Source organism: Lathamus discolor, chromosome 17, assembly GCF_037157495.1.
Source record: "Lathamus discolor isolate bLatDis1 chromosome 17, bLatDis1.hap1, whole genome shotgun sequence".
Lineage (NCBI taxonomy): Eukaryota > Metazoa > Chordata > Aves > Psittaciformes > Psittacidae > Lathamus > Lathamus discolor.
Window position 1 is genome coordinate 5,397,345 of NC_088900.1, and position 17,138 is coordinate 5,414,482.

The window sequence follows — 17,138 nt, forward strand, 5'->3', positions numbered from 1 at the left end:
TTTGGGCCTCAACTTCCCCACCTTTGTTCACATGGAATAGCTCACTTCTCAATGTAAGCAAGCAAATTTCTTTGAGTAGCAACAGTCTCCCAACAGAACACCAGCAAATCCCATGCACTTGTGTCTGTCAGGGGCAGGAATTAAAAGGTGGGACAATATTGTGAAAGAGTTGGAGAAACGAGGTGTTTTGACTGGCTGCCAGCCACGCCATTGTATTTCAATAACTAAGCAGATAAATGATCCTTAAAAAAAAAAAAGAAAGAAAGAAAAGACTGTAAATACAGAAGACTGCTCAAGTGCCCAGTCTGAAAAAGAATACGTGTTTGTGGCTCTAGCTCATGGACACAAAATATTAACCCTGACTGTGCATCCCTACATTGAGTCGATTCTCTGCAGAGCCAGCAAAAGACCTCTATTTTACCAGAGCTTTGTTCTAGTACAGCTCTCTTAATAATTCCAATAAGCTACAGAGAGACAAAAAGAGACATTTTCAAAGACATGAATACCAGGCAGCAGAACAGTTCAATCTTGAGATTCAGAAACATATAGGTAGTAGAAAAAAGGAGGAGTAGCTATGACATTTATGGCAAGGCATTACAAAGACATGAAGAGGGAGAGTCAGCTGCCTTATGTGCATCTTCTGCTTGCTGAAATGCTTTGGGGTACCCAAGACATCTGTGGGGAGCTGGCAGGTGTGACCCAGCACTCACAGAAGACATGCACTCTTCAAGGGGCTGTGGGACATGCAACTTATTTAAAATAACAAGATATCCAAGCACATGAATCAAGCCATAGGTCACAAAACACAACCTGTGCCACACAGTCCCTTGCGTTCTACAATACCCACATTTAAATGCTACCTTCCCTGAATCTTTTGAGATTAATAATTTCACCTGAGCTTCCAAGTGGGCTGTTCTGACATAGTTTAAGTCATGAATTTTGCAGGGAGAGAAAAGTAATAATAACGGCATCTCTGCCACATTCCTCACCGACGGACATTTTAAACCAACACTGGGGAGCATAGGGAAATACCGGTAAATCTGATTTATCTCAACACGAGATTTCTCTATATAATCCGCTTCATGCTGCTCTCTTTTCGCAGCTGATGTTATTCGCTTGCTAGGGAGGGCTTCCCGCGATCTGATTCACAGCACCATCTAGCGACAGAACTTGGCATACCAGGAACAACATTTTCTATTGCTCTCGATTTTTCTTGGCTCGGTTTTGGTTTTATGTTGTCGCAAATTAAAGGATGATGAAAAATTAAATACGATAGATTTTCAACATTTAACAAGAAACAAAGTGCTGAGCCATACTTAGAAATCACTTAACACTGGTACTCTGTAAGTACAGAAGAAACATCTGGAAACTTCTTCCAACACCCTTCCAAGGTCTTTCTGAACAAAAACCTTTCTTAATGAAAAAAACAAAGTGAGAAGCACCCGAAGAATAACCCATCATAATTCTCCCAATAACAAGATTTTTTTTCTCCTTTTGTCTTTGTATGCAGATTAGGCCCCTAAATGTAAACTTTTGCCTTCAACCTTGTTTAGTATTTGTGAAAGGTATAAACTGGTGAAAATCTATGCCATATTAAACAAGGCTAATACCTGGGTAGTTATTTGGAAAGCTGAGAAATCTTGCTTATAATTTGGGATTAGATGATCAATTCCAAAATGTATTTGTCAAATCGACGAAACAGAAACACACAGCACTGACGGCTTATCTGTGCCCATGGGAGGTCACTGTTGCTTCATAGAACGGACCAGATGTGCCAGTTTTAGGTTAATAGCACAGGTAAGATTAGGAACACCAGCAAACCACTTTATAGTAGCTCAGAAATAGTTTATCTCCTTATGTTTTCCAAAAATACACCAAAACCCAAGCATACTATTACATATGTTTAAGACTGATATTTCTCAGAGCTGTACTGAAAAGAAACCAAATCACAACTCCAGATGCCCTAAAGCATTGAAAATGGGCAGACCAAAATAGTCTCTTCACCCTTGATAACCTATAATTCCTCAAAACCTGACCAGACAACTTAGAAGATAACTGAATGCCATTGATAGCTAACGGACTCTGATTACTACATACAACAGCATTAGGAATGAATGTCACGAGGAGGACCACCTTTACTTGTCACCATCTGAAGAGGTGCAGACAGTATGGAAAATTTCTTAGTTGATATCTGTGGGGGACTGAGTAAAACCGTCAGTCTGACACAAGAGAAATTTCATCACGGTGGAATAAAAGTACTGCAGGTAGGTAAAAGCAGTCTGAGCATGCTGTCTCTGTCATCGCTAGGGAGTTCTGAATCCAAGGAAAACATTCAGAAGTAGCCATGGGGCATCATTAAAGATGACTCAGTGGCAGATAATTCTTGGAAATTTACAATAAAAATCATGGAAAAAGCGACATCGATACTGTCAATTGCACCTCATTACAGCTGCAACCCCCTCTTCCTCTCCTGCCTTCACTACATAGTTTCATTTTCTACAGTGAGGACCTTTCTGCAGACTTCAGACAAGCCCTCATGCCTTCAGACCTCAAATGTTGTGTGAAGTCAGTGGAGGAACACAGCTGTCTGTACAAAGCGCTGTCAGAGCTGAGCAAATAAACAAGAATCTTTTTGATACCCTGCCTTCTCAGGAAAGATGATCACTGTGAGGGAAAACGTACACGAGGTGGCATCATATAGCATCCCTAAGGAAAGGTGGAATGCATTTTGAAGGCATAACATATAACAACTGACCTTGTCTACATCCTATGTTCTAATTTCTGTCATCTAAAGGTAAAGCAGAGCATGAAAGGTTACTGAAAGAAAATAACCACCACTAAGTGAATATACATCATCTTTCAGCTAACAAATCTAGAGATTTCAAAGCCATAAGAAAGCAAGACATCAGTTACCAGACACAATAAGGAGATCTGAGTGACTGCAGTTGGGAAGAAGAATTAATTCTGTCTTGCTCCACAGCTACTGCAACAAGAGGTAAGTAGAGCTCATACTTCAGAGTCATCGAAATGACTAAGAGCTGCTCAGGTTCACTTGCTCAGCACAGACATCTGTCATAGTTTGTTTCTTTCTGAAGCAGCATATACACACCACTGTCAGCAGACATCCCAGGTGCAGTTACCCAATGCCCTGTCTCAGCAGAGCTTAATTAGGTATTCCTGTCCACTATGAAAATGTGAGACAAACTCAGTGTGTCACAAATTCAAATGCAATGTCACAACCCCATTTCACTGGAAGCATGGATACCAGCAGTTAGAAGTCTGTACATCTAGAGCACAGCATAATTTAAGCTTTCCACTGAGGGCATGCAAATGGAACCTCTGCAACAGAGCACTGCTTGCCTGGAGAGATGCTCAGAAGAAGGAAAACTCCATTCATATTCTGCACTAGTACTGTATTTTATGCAGCTTCATTATTCAGTAAGTGCCTTCTAAATTACTAGTCATCCATTTAGTTCAAGACCTTTTTACACAGTGCAATGGTTACCTTTTAAATGAACTACATGCATATGGTTCATATTTTATTTGTATTCTAATCAGACATTGAAAGCATGTGCTGGAGAAAGCCTTGTTTGGCTTGTACAACAGTACATATTAATCCCACTGTCTCCTGATCCCTACATATGTGAAATAAAATGTTAACAAAGGAAAATTTTGCCACACAGGGTTTCATAGTTAGCTGGGTTAACAGTTGGCAAACCAACAGCATCTAAAAGGAAAGACAGACAAACACCTAACCCAACAAATGCCGTTAAAGTGGGTGTGTGCACTAAAGAAACATGTAGCAACAAGGGATGAAGGAAGCTAGAGAGCATTCATCCTACATTCAAAGATATAAAAGGAGTTCTACCCACTGGCAGCATAACCTGAAAGTTTACATGGAGAGATTTGCAGAGCTGCCCATCACTAAGCAGTCAGAAAGGAATTGCTCTAGTCACAATTATCCACTAGGAACTTCCAGATGGTGGTGGCCATTTTTGCTGTAAACATTACATCAGTAATCAGAATACCTAACACAGTATATCAGTAAATAACCAGTATACCTAAAAAGGAAATAAATTAAAAGAGAAAAAGAAAGCAAAACCAAAGATCTCCATGCAATTTTCCCTACAGGGAAGCATGAACAGAAGATGGGAAGTACAAACCAGTCTCTTCTAAAAGCTCAGACAGCTCTGTTTATGACCAAGCCTCTGTTTTGACTTCATCCCTTTCCCCAGAAGACTGTCACTGAAGACTTTTATCCATCTCCAGTAATATTTGTATGTATGCAAATATATATAAAATAAGGCTGATAAGAACTAATTAATTGAAATTAGAGTAATACAGTATTCATTTAAAATACTGGGTACCTATTGAAGTTGGAAGCAGGAGAACCACAAGATTGCCGGTTATACAAATATGAAACCTCGGAGACTGCTTCTTGTAGTGGTCACTTTCCAAGGTTTTTGCTGCTAGTTTTAGAAACCTGCTTCTCTTCTCATGGCTACAGGGATGTATTTTGGTCCTTTCTGTACCATAAAACCAGTCTAATTCCTGCTTTCACTGTGAATGTAATAGCATACCGTAAACAAGCAATAAGAACTATTCAGCATATGGGTTGGAGTATGGAAAAGAATAGAAAGATGATAAATCTCGTCTGTGATTTACTGCCCAATATATGCAATGATTCACCACAGTAATTTCCTGTTTGCAGTAGGCCAAATTCTCCCACCTATACAAGTGTTGAGTAGTTCCTTAATTGAGGCTACTGATTTGAGCAATGCTATTTACAGAATAATAGTGTTTCATGTCACTAAGGAACTAGGTGCTACCTCCAGATTGTCCTAGACTCATACAATGTAAAAGGCAAAGTGGGTGAAACAAAAGGAAAACATTTACCAGAGCAGAATGTGTCCTTAGTTCAAAATAGACATTCTTTGTGGCTGTCTCAATGTCAGAAAGGTAAATAACCTTTTAACTTCTGAAATATCCTGTAACAAATCCCTTAAGCAAGCTTCTTACAATCAATTAAGGAAGAAACTGGAATATTGGCTCACTACACATCCTTTGCTCCCGAACAGGACCTACAGAGCCCTGTGGATTTCACAGCAATAATAGAGAACTGTGTTGTCCTTATTAGTTGAAATCATGGGCAGCCATGCAAATATGTGGATGCATTAAACTTGCCTCTCGCCTGTGAATTCATGTTTTTCAGATCCAAACAGTAACATTACTAGATAGTAAGATCTATGGGCAGGGATCCAAGTAATAGCCTTCACAGTGCTACTGCATGTAGATTGATTCCTGATTCTACACTTGATCTACAAGCATCAAATCTCCTGGCTTTGATCAATACCTAAATAATTCTTTCAACACCCCTGAGACTGGAGTTACTACTCTCAGTACAGAGAAGATGAAGGATTGTGCAGGTCTATAGAGAGAAGTCATTACCCAGTTTAAACTAAAACATGTATGTAACATTGATCTTTTATTTTGCTTCAGAAAGTCTGGCTGCTTTCTGCTTAAACTGGTATAATAAGATGATTCTGCTTGGGAGTAAAGCTGGAATGCTTTCCAAGACACAGCTAAGGAAGCTGCTGCATTTAATAAGCATTGTAATCATTCTCCAAACTAGGTCCTCGAGAGAAATATCTGCTGATTGAGTCAAAATGTCATAGCCCACAAGTTGGATTCTACAATGAAATCTATTTCCCAGGGACATGAGCATGGTGGTCCTGAAGTCCCCTTGTGACAAGGAAACAGACTTCCTGTAAGAAGAGTAGCTATCCAAATAGATGGTTATTTAATCCTACTGAGTTTTGGTAGCTGCACCTGTCACAATATTTAAGAAACCTTCCTTGCTAAAACAAAACAAAACCCCAAACAAATGATGTTGTCCTTCATGGAGCACATGGCACTCCTCTCTCTCTTCACAGACTCAAAGCTATGCTGGTTGTAAGGGCTGTCTTTCTTTAGCTAAAATCTCATGCTTAAGGATGAATATTTATTTTTGCCTCACGAAGGCTGCGAGCAACAGGTCCTTGTTCACAGCCTTGGCTCTTTCCTGAGAAAAGAATTCACAAAACATTTACTTCAGGATCGGTTTACTTGTTTGCACAACCCTGTCAACCACTCTGAGTCAGAAGCTGCTTTTCCCTACTCAAGCCACTTTCAGTAAACCAACCAGAGTTCATTTTTTCTGCTTCATACATAAGGAAAAACACTTTTCAGCTTGTACTTAATCTCTTCTTGGGAAAAGTCATTTCTTCATCAGCTGCTGCTAATTGTTAGGAAAGAGGGTGGGGCCTTCCCAGGCTGACGTCCCTCAAGACATAGCTGAGCATAAAGAGCACAAGTAAGAACTGCAGCCAAGAAACTCTCAAAAGCTGTTTCCAGTGGCTGCTGGGATTTCAAGGCTGGCTTTTTTGCAACTGCTGTAACTTGCTGCTAAAAAGAGAAGGAAGCTGAACTCAGCTCATAGCTGCCAATTACACTGGAGAATTAAATACAATTACCACGTTCTCAATGCGAAACTGGACTGATTTTGCTTTGGGTTTTTTAGATAACTGAATAAGCTTTTTTTCCTCCCCTCTTCTTTTTCATCATTTTCGACACACACAGTGGTGATGTTGCAAACAGTCTGCATGAGTCCTGAATTACTGGTCAATCAAAACATCAGTGAAAATGAAATCTCTGGCTATAGTCCAGGCCAGGGATCTCCACTGCCTGGAGAAACGGCCAGTCCCAAAAGCTATTTTCAACAGAGCCCATCATTGCCAGACTCTGGATTAACTGAATTTAGTGTTGCGAGTCCCAAGATCTACCCTCCTCCTTCATGCAAACCTCAAGAGATGTCTGCTCCCACTGGTAAGACCAAATCTTTATTCACCTTTTCTATTTTATGCAACGCTATTATGCTGCTTTTGCAAAGTGGTAAAATACACTGACTTGCAACTCCTTTTACAATAGCAGAGAGCTGTACTAACAGTAGCATGTATTAAGCTTCTGTGGCAATAACATTGTAGATCTACAGCGCACTTCTACTCATGACTTGGTTTTATTTTGTTATGGTCTGATGCTGAAGTCAGAAATTATTCTGTTTTGTAAAGGATGCTCCTTGAACTATGGGTTTGGTTCTGAATCTAACAGCAAGGTAATAGACATGACCTTCTTAGTTATTAACATTATAAAGTCATATGAAAGTGTATTTGGTGAATTGCCTTTGCTGAATTCTTCAATTTCAAGGTTACATTTGATATTTAATCTGACCCATCTAACAGTATTTTTACTGTAAAATAGCCTGAAAGATAATAATACATTAGTGGTATTTTGGGATTTTTTATAAAGCTTTTCAGAGAGGCCTTTGAAATACTCAAGAGAGATTCATCACTAAAAGACCAGTCCAAAAAAGGAATTATTCCCATTTCTAGAGCAGTCTGAGAAATAAACTATGTGGTTTTTGAGGTTCCAAAGTTTTAATTATTCAGTGATAGGTTAAACATTCAGAAATGCCAGAAATCTTAGCACAAAATGGCAATTAAATATATGCTCAAAAGGCACTATTTGCTACTTGAGATTCAACACCCTCCTTCTGAAAGGGTGTCAGTCTCTCATGCCTGGAGCAGAGAAGAGAAACAGTATCACAGAACCAGAAACTACATCTTGTGTGACTGGTTTCCACGCCAATATTGCCTGCTGGGAGACATCCCAAGTTTGGGGAAGTGGCACCATTTCCATCTGTTGAGCTCCTACAGTTCTTCCCCACAGGACTTAGCAGCTGCTGGAGTCTACCTGCCTACAGAGCACACACACATATTTTGGTCAAGGAGGAATATTGGCACAGGCACCTCATGTTTTACTTAATGCTGACTGCTCCCCCAAGCTTCATACACCTTTTTCATTTCAGGCTGCTGTGTGGCTTAATCATAAGTGTTTAAATCACAAGTGATGTTTCTATTTTTCATGAGCTGCGCTAGGAAGAGAAGATTCTCTGTGCTCCAGCAAGCATTGCTGCTGGGTAAATCCTTCTTTATCCTCAGTAAATACTATTTAATCCTCAGTAGCCCACACTCCAACTCCCAACACTCAGGCTTATTGGAACAGTGACTTTCTATGTGGTGTATTCTATGTGCTAACTAGTTGAGAAGACCCTAAGCTAATGCAATAAAGATACCAGTTTATAATGACAATAGCTGTTACTGAATGCATTCTAGATGAAGATAATTCTCGAAGGGGGGAGGAGGGTGGGACACACTGTTACATAAAAGGTATTTCAAAAGCAACACATTTAAGCTCCTAATCTGAGCAAGACTTTCAAGTTTAGGGATTCAAGTACAAGATGCAAGAAGACCTAACACAAACAATTACAGAGTAGCTTGTTTTGACAAAGACAAGCTTGTTTGGACAACTACATATATTCTCAAATAGCTGTTTCATTTCACTGCAGAAAATCATTGCTTCCCTTTGGATCACACCACATTGACTTCCAAATAACATCAAGAACCACTAGAGAAAGACTCTGGACTTAGCATCACTATCTCAATTCTGAAACAATTCTGTTCCTTATTGTTCCATTGAAGTCAATATATCAAACCACAGGACAGCAGAAAATTGCAAAGACAGAACAAATGAAAGTCAGAACATGACTTAGAGGGGCAGTAATCTAAATAGTGTTGACATAGTCCCCAAAAGTAATCATGGCCCCCAAGTCACTGTGGCACCCTGAGCTGAAGGGCACTACAAAAACCTGCCCTAAGCCAAGTCTCAAGATAGTATGTTTATTTCTGCACCACTGAAAGCTTTAAACCAGAAACATCCGACTTCTTCATCTTCTTCCCAAGCATTCATCTGAATTTCCTTCTGCACTGCTACTCTTACCCTGTTGTCCTCTTTCCAGCTCTAGTGTACATTTACGCTTGGTACAGTCTCTCCTCTTCTTTCACTCAAAATTGAAGAGCTGAAGCTGTTTCTGCACGCTACAGTTTGACAGTAGTCTTCATGTGGTCATTTGCAGGTTAACTCAGCTCTCTGCTTATGCCCTCAGATTGATGATCCCACAGCAGCTTTGGGGTTTGTTTTGTCTCTTAAGAAAATAATTCCCTGTGTGAGGTTCCACAGTCTGTTGTAGCATGGGACACAATGCAATAAAGTAATTGTTGAGTAGGAAGTAGGCCAGAGCTAAGGAATGTGGAAGGTGATGTGGAAATTTCCCACCATTGATGATGAACATTAGAATCACAGGCCTTCTCTCAGGGTGACATCATCTTCCCACTATCCTACAGTAGCTCGGAGATTTATGTTACTTTAAGCATTGTGTTATGACTTTTCCAGACTCCGGACTTAGATCTGATCCCCCTCAGAAGCGCTACATGGGTGTGAGAGTAAAGATGCCAGTACGGGAATTACTGAGAAAAATTCGTCTTTCCAAAGGCCTGGACCCAGCTCACAGCAAGGTGAGGACTCTCCTTGAGTTTAGAAAGGTTGCTCCCAGAGGTCTTGGATCCTGGTACATTCAAATCACACACTCAACTCTGCCAGTGTTCTGGAGAGGTTACACCTGCAGCCTCTGCTCCATCCATCCACCACATCAATGGCTTTGATGGAGATGGGGAATATATGAAATTTTAAGCATGACAAAGGCCTGTGCTAGGAACATTTTTAAGACAGTAACAGCAAGAACCTCTTCATGCCCTGGATATTATAAACCATGCAATCAAGCCAAAGATTGGCTAAGAAACAATTACAATTTTGCTATAGCAACCCAAATTTCTGAACAACCTGCAAAAAAAGCCTAAGAAGCCAGTAAACTCCCAAATACCTGGTCTGTTGTAAAGATCTGTATAAGGCTGCCATGAATTACCCACTCATGGAAATTTATCCACCTGCAGCCTCTGCTGTTCAATGTACATAGCATAGGACAGAATTCACTTTGTGCTACAACATTTGCTGCTGTTTTATCTTCTCTTACGTGCAAGCATCTCAGATTGAGCTGGGTTTTTTTGTCTCCTCAGGAAACCTCATTAATGAAGATGGTAACCAAAGGATCCTCAGGAAAAAGAGGTTAGGAAACTCCTCTCTTGGTAACAGAACCTCCTTTTCTAGTAGCATCATCACTGTTAGGTACCCAAAAAGCCAGACCACTTCTCTTATGTGGTCAGTGACCCATGCTGGTTCCCAGCTCCCCTTAAATTACAGGAGCAGGCCAGGTGTGCAACACCATGTGTGTGTTATCTATCTGTTACCTGGGGTAAAATTTCTGATCCTATTATTTTTTGCAAGTGTCTCCACACACACAACCCCTCAACTCAAAATAGCTTATTTCTTCATTTCTTTCCAACAGAAAAGAGAAGAGTTCACCCTTATACAGAGAAACAGCTTAGACAGGTATGCATAACACCTTCAACTCTATGCTGCCAGCCTCCTCAGGCGCATTTTGCATTATATCACTGAGTGAGAACAGGACACTTCATGTCTGATTTCCCTCCCCTATCTTCTGCCCTCCCCATTTTTGTTGCTGTTTCAGAGCAAGCAGAACGTTGGGCAAACGCTAAAAGGCTTAGAGGACCTCGATATCCTGGTGGAGGTACTGCAGGAAGACTTGAACAAAAGCCAGTTGAAGGAGGAGTCTCTGCATTCTGTGCCAGATGGCTTTTGGCAGGGTTTCTCCATGGATCTGCAAGCCTCCCGGTGGGAAACTGCAGGAAGCAAACAGGCAGTTGGTGGCCTGCAGGAAAGACGCCACAGCTTAACCATGTTGCGTTCATACTGCTGTTTTAAAGATTTCAACTCAGTATTGAGAGGAGAGGTAGAGACTTCTTTTCACCATGATCTGAAAAACATGCAAGAGTCCAATTCACCTGAATTATCCTCAAGGACAAGTGAGAAAGAGAGTAACTGGTGGATACAGGATGCATGCACAAGTACCCAGAAAGATTTCCTGAGGCATTTGTCACAGAACACATCTCCACAATCGAACCCATCAAGAGGCTGTTCAGAGATGCTTCTGGAAGCTCACTCAGACTCTCCAGACACTGAAGGATATTCAAAGTCAACCCCGATTTCTTTCACACAGCAGGATCTCTCTGCCATCTCCTTCTTCCAATTCCAGCTGCACAGGGAAGAAAGTTTACTGAGAAATATCCCAGCAGACAAACTGCTTGCACCTGATGAAAACGGCAACAGGTCTCAAATTTTTCTGTTGAAATATATTGAATCCTATTTCCTGGGGCACCTCTTGTCCTGAGGCTTCAACTGCTAATTTTGGACATACCTGTAGCAAAGGCTTCCTTGCTGAACAGGAAGCCCAGACTTGCCTCAGTACACTTGGTTGTAGGCAGATAGTAAAAATAGAAAGATTCCATATTCACAGCAATATTGCCAAACTACAGCTGATATCAGGACAAATTCAAAATGCTAACAATATTAAAGGCTGAGTTCTATATGTAGGTGTTCACAAGAAAATGAAAATCAAGCAAAACAAGTAACTGCTACTGAAAAAAAAAAGGAAAGATATGCAAAAGAGATCTTTTCCATGATGCAGACACTCTCAGGATAATTACTTGTGTTATTAGTTGGTAATAAAAATGGGTGGGAGGATTACACCAAAACATACATATGCTGGTAGTCTAGAGCATAGACTTCCAAAGAACTAGGAGTGGCTGTTTTGCTAGAAATGAAATGAAAGCAAAGGTTTTACTGATTCCATTCTCCCTAGGATGGCTTATAGAGAAAATAGCTGTCCATAAAATATATACATATATATATATATATATACACACACTTAAAATTTTTATTAGGTTCCATGAAGTTCAGCTAGTTTGGGGAAGCTGGTAGCAAATCAGATTGACAGAAAGCATGACATAAACTGTCCTAGTCTTGGTGGGAAAAAGATTAATTCCTGTTCCCATAGACAATCCTGTTTTCCCAATTTAATGTATTTACAACCAGCCTAGGGAAGCTAAACACCGCATTGTCCTCTTCCATGAAGTACCACGTTTAATTCATAATAATTATTTTCAGTGCAATGGTAAGATTAGAGACTTCACTTTTCAGCAGTAGTGTAATAAAGTTACAATAAGCCACTCACTGCCATATTTCCTGCATATTTTTAAGCAATACAGAAAAAAAAGATAATCATACATGAACAAATCTAATCACAAAATTAAGAAGTTCAGACATTACCATTACCATGTTTATGTAATATTCACATAAAATTTTCAGCAGCCCACTTACCCTCATGAAATATTTAAACATCAGATTACATGCTCAAAAGAACATACAAAGGCAGGGCAACACACCAAATAAGCTAATTTCCTTCCTACTGGATAGTGAACGATATTAGTTATGTATCAACATCCCCTCTCTTTTAGTCCCTTCGTCCCATTCCACCTCCACACTGCCCCCCCCCCCCCGAAAAATAGCAAACAGCAATAAGTATCAGAGTTATTCAGACTTATCCAAGGATATGCTACAAGACAAGGGAGAAAAAAATAAAATCAATGCGTGCATTATTTTTTCTTCCAGGAGGAAAGGAAGACATGCCCAAATTTACAAGGAAGGGGGAAATTAATCTTTTTCAGGATTAAATTCAGGAGAAACACTTGTAATATTATGAGTAGTTCGGGGAGTCTGAATACATAGAAGACATTGAGCTGCCCTCCTCCCTTCTCTTGATTTTTCAGTATCTTATACTCTTTTCCCTGTACTGAAGGATGTTTCAAAAAAGGAGGAGGAAATAGAGATTGTTAGCAGAAAGGAATAATAGAGTTGCTCTTGGAGAGAAGAGGAATGGCATAATAGTAAGAAGGGAAGACCAAGAAATCTTGACAGATAAAATCAGCAACTCTATTATTTATATAGAGACTAAACAAATTAAGCACTTAAATATCCCAAGATATTGGCATTTGCAAACCTTAACATTTCATGCCTTCAAATATATTCTCACTCTAATTTTTAAGTATTTTAACCACTGCTTTGTCTCCTAATTGTTTAAAACTCTGTTCTATTCCAGGCTGCTGCACAAGGCTGTTGCTCAGGGTAAAAGAGCTCTGACTTACGCACTTGCACAGAGATTTGCAACTCTAAATAAGATCAACGAGAAGGATGCAGAGAAACGGGTAGGATGCTAACTTGCCAAGACAGCAGCATTTTCTATCACATGCAAACATCTTTCAAACCCCAGTCAAGCACCAAGCATCCTTTTGGACAGGGTGTGTCTACTGTCCTTGCAAAGACATGAAAATAGGAACAGGGAGAAAGTGCTCTGCAAATTTTTGCCTTTAACAATAATTTTCTGCCATTCTTCTCTTCTTAGACCGCATTACATCTTGCTGCAGAAAAGAACCAACATCTGATGGTGAGTGACCTGATATCCCTAGGAGCTAATGTCAACGAACAGGACAGTTTAGGGAAAACTCCGCTCCATCTGTGTGCAGAGAATGGGTATTTGAGAGTTTTAGAGGTAAGTTGGTCATTTATGTTGTACAGATACATGTGAAAAGCCAGAGCAAAGACAACAAATGCATATTCTTGTTTTAAAAATATACGAGTGTTTTCTGTGCCTGAAAATTAGCTTTGGGCTGATGTGGTTAAAGTAAGATGGAGTTGGAGGAGGGGGTATTCTGTCATTGTCAAAGATGAGCACTTATCTCAATCTTTTTCATTTCAGGTTTTGAAAAATTGCAAAAACAACGGGGTGTGTGTGGAAGTGAATCTGACAGACCATTACGGTAAGAGGAAAAGCTTAACTGCATAGATGATTAGTGTAGACTCCAAAAGTCTCAGACTACAGATTTTATCTAGGCCAAAGTATGTTCAATTTCATGTTTAAAACTGAAAGGTCTAGCAGGAGAGTCAATCAGTCTTAATAGAGCACTCCCTTATGAATAACCCAATGGGGAAGAGTTTACTCTGGTGAGGTGCTCAAGCACTGGATGTTTTGACTTCTCTGTGGTCTGTTCTCTTCAGGTTTAACACCGCTCCACTCTGCTGCTCTTGCCCACACTGTCTTAGTAACTGAATCTCAAAAGACTGATACTGATACTGACACGGGAAGGTTTATCAGACTACGCAAAGATCAAATTCTGGAAGGAATTAACTGCTTATTACAAATGGGAGGAAATCCTGAGTTACAGGTGAGCACCAGCAGCAGGCTGTTTGCTGTGGCCTTAACTTTTCTTTTTTCTTTAACAATCACGGGTTTTGCTGTCATTTGCAGGTACTAAATTCATGTCAAATTACCACTTCCTATTTAAAAATTGAGGAGAATACAGAACTTATGTGTTTGCTTCAGAGTCATAAACCTAACGGGCAGAACATTCTTCAAAAGGTAACTATAGCTACTTTTACACAGGCTCAAGCATTTGTACCAAAGAAAGTAAATGCAGTAATGTAAGCTGTACCATCTTGTAAACACATTAGATGATGCTTCCAACTTTGCCTTATCTTGCATAAGGCAGGAAATCCCCTGGGAATTCCTGGGGAAAAAGCACTGTATGAGCTCTTACTACACTTGGTCCCATCTTAGCTCTAGGGACTGCTATGTTTGCTATTATTGAGAGCAACCTAGTTGCATGCAAGTGCTGCCAGCATACTGTTCACGCCTGTCCCCAGTCCAAACTCCTCCCAGCAACAATGCCTTCATTTCCAACATTTTACAGCACACCAAGCCAGATAGAGGTCTCTGAAACAACACCAGGGAAATTCTTCTCATGTTAATAAAGGATTGCTACAGGCCCAAGTATTGCCACTATATTCAATTACCTTCAGCAGCTTCTTAAAAGAGAAAGAGCTCATTTTCTCTGTCTCTTGGCACACACATTCAACACCAAAACTACCCAAAACCTGCATTACAGGGCCAAAAGTTAACCAGATTGTCCAATGAGTATCAGCATTTCTTGCTAAAGTTTTGGTGGAGGAAGCAAAACACCAACACTGAAAAGCAGAAGCTTCAAGCGCTTAACAGAGGACTAAGTTTCAAGGGTGAAATTTTGCTCTACTGAAACAATGTACTGTCTGCCATAGATTCTGGTATTCTTGCCCAAGATTAAGCTAATATGCAGTGCCTGAAAGCTGTAGCCCTTCTACTTTTTCTAGGGTCTTTTTTCATTCTGTCAGATAAGAGTTCCCACCAGTGTACATATACAGACACCAATAGTATAATAAGACTTCAATTAGCAATACAAACTTAAAGCTATATTTCAAGTCATTTAGGAACTTCCCTTTTTAACAGTTATGCTCTGTAGGAGATAAAACATAGTACAAACAATTTCAATCCAGCTCATTACTGAGTGGACTGTTAAGGAGCCACACTCTCCAATCTTATTTATGGTAAGGGGAATAATCTAGGCTTCACATGTCAAAACCAGTACAAGTTCTTGACACAAAGCCTATATCACTGTTAATGCTGGAAGTTTACTATTCTGGTTTCCTTATCTGTATAGAGTTACGGTTTGCTGGATGCTCCAAGAAGAATGCCTAGTCCCTCATCAACAGATAACTTTTCTGAGCTTTTTTCCATACCATCTTTGGACCTCTGACATCATTCTTAAAGGTATTTCATGATAGGAAATTGATTTATCTAGTTAGCATCTTTGCAACTCAAGCATTGTAATACAGTACCTAGCTCCACCACCTCCCCTAAATTGCTATATAACAATCATATGGAACTGATGGGGAAGATGCCCAGTGATTTATAATACACTTCAGATTAACTCCAGCATTCTGGTGAGAATCTCTTTTGCTTGCAAAACTCCTTACTCATCCAAAACCAAGTAGAAAATAGGGCAATAAATATGTGGCATTAAAGAAACACTTAGCATATAGATTGATCTGAATATCTGTTGGTTGATTGCCTTCCAGGGAAAAGCTGCTCAAGTTCATTATCTGCACCTCATGGTCCGTGTGCTCCAACTGTTGCTGAAGTACAGATAGAGAGCAGACATCAAAATTCTTCAAATATATTATAGCTTGAATTGACTGTTGTATATATCTCTTCAGTGCCGAGAATTAAAGAGTAAACCAATAAATGGGGAAAACCCTCGAGCCAGGTTTCAACAGTATTAGGCATTCAGTGTTAGATGCTCCGGTAAATGAATAGGTTGTGATTTTCTCACAAAGCTGATCACTTGCACTTCTCTTCTGAAGTTCATTTGAGTTGCAGGTGTTTTACATTCTGAAGCTCTAACAAATTGTTAATGCAGGTGCCTAGCTCAGAAAAACCCAATCAACTTGGATGGATTGATTCTAGTCTTAAAAAGTACCAGTGTAAGATTATTCTTTACAGTCCACATTCAATGTTCAGATGTGCTGGAAATCACAGGCACTATGTAATTCTAAACATGAGCTATGGGAACCAGAATCTGATGGGCTAGCTTTAATACTTCTGGCAGACTGGTTCAATTTGTCCAAGGCTGAAGTTGTTACGCTTTCAGGCAATCCTATTGGGAAAAAAAAAATCCCTCAAAATAAAACTTACCCACACGATGTAACTGAGGATGTTCTCTCAACAAAAATCGAGCTCTTTATTTATACAATCAGAATTTGCCACCAATAATGGATTGTAGGTGAAGTCTGGGACAGAAAGTGTTTTGAATCAATTCCTTTCACTCTGGGTGATCTAAGAAATGAATCTACTTGTATAAAATTTAGGTATATAACAACAGCTTAAAAGGCCATTGTTTATACTAAGCAATATTGCAAGTTAAAAGGATAACGAGGAGCTAAAATTATTCCGTGCTGCCAGAGAGCCAAGTATTCAGTAGAATTCCTATAAATTAGATAATAATTGTCAAAAAAATTCTTCCCAGACTTAGTATTGTTTTATTTTAACTTCTGATTGTGATTTAGCTGGTTTCTGTGAAACTTCCCTGTTTGCTACATACGGAGCAATCTACATTTACATAACTTACAAAGTCACTGATCCAGCAGTCAGCTCACATGTGTACCTTCTGTTGAAGTAAATGGGAGATTTTTCATGTGTAGCCGAAGCAGGATCCAGTATTGAGTACTCAGCATGTTTGGGGAATATTTTTTTAATGAACCCTTTGCATTTTCTTCTTGTAAAAAAGGTTACATTCCTGTTATTGGATATCCTTAAGTGTTAAGCTCCACGAGCTATGTTGCACAACAGAAATCAACTTTTA

General features: G+C 39.7%; 1 protein-coding gene across 2 annotated transcripts; it reads left to right on the forward strand.

The window, feature by feature from the left end:
- Positions 1 to 6,405: 6,405 nt before the first annotated feature.
- Positions 6,406 to 16,249, forward strand: LOC136023133 (uncharacterized). 2 transcript variants are annotated; one of them, XM_065697272.1, is made up of 12 exons: positions 6,406 to 6,864; positions 9,328 to 9,449; positions 10,008 to 10,056; positions 10,337 to 10,380; positions 10,520 to 11,178; positions 13,007 to 13,112; positions 13,310 to 13,456; positions 13,664 to 13,724; positions 13,963 to 14,129; positions 14,213 to 14,323; positions 15,438 to 15,547; positions 15,856 to 16,249. In XM_065697272.1, the coding sequence occupies exons 1-11, from the start codon at positions 6,624 to 6,626 to the stop codon at positions 15,531 to 15,533; spliced, it is 1,803 nt and encodes a 600-aa protein (XP_065553344.1). In that variant the 5' UTR covers positions 6,406 to 6,623; the 3' UTR covers positions 15,534 to 15,547; positions 15,856 to 16,249. The 2 variants fall into 2 exon arrangements, with proteins under 2 accessions (XP_065553344.1, XP_065553345.1); XM_065697273.1 differs by having other exon boundaries at positions 13,310 to 13,351.
- Positions 16,250 to 17,138: the final 889 nt, after the last annotated feature.

Coding starts and splice junctions, on each gene's coding strand:
- LOC136023133 (XM_065697272.1), top strand. CDS start 6,624: ATGTTGCAAACAGTCTGCATGAGTCCTGAATTACTGGTCAATCAAAAC. Junction 13,113..13,309: donor AGAAGGATGCAGAGAAACGG/GTAGGATGCTAA, acceptor TTCTCTTCTTAG/ACCGCATTACATCTTGCTGC. Junction 14,324..15,437: donor GGCAGAACATTCTTCAAAAG/GTAACTATAGCT, acceptor TTATCTGTATAG/AGTTACGGTTTGCTGGATGC.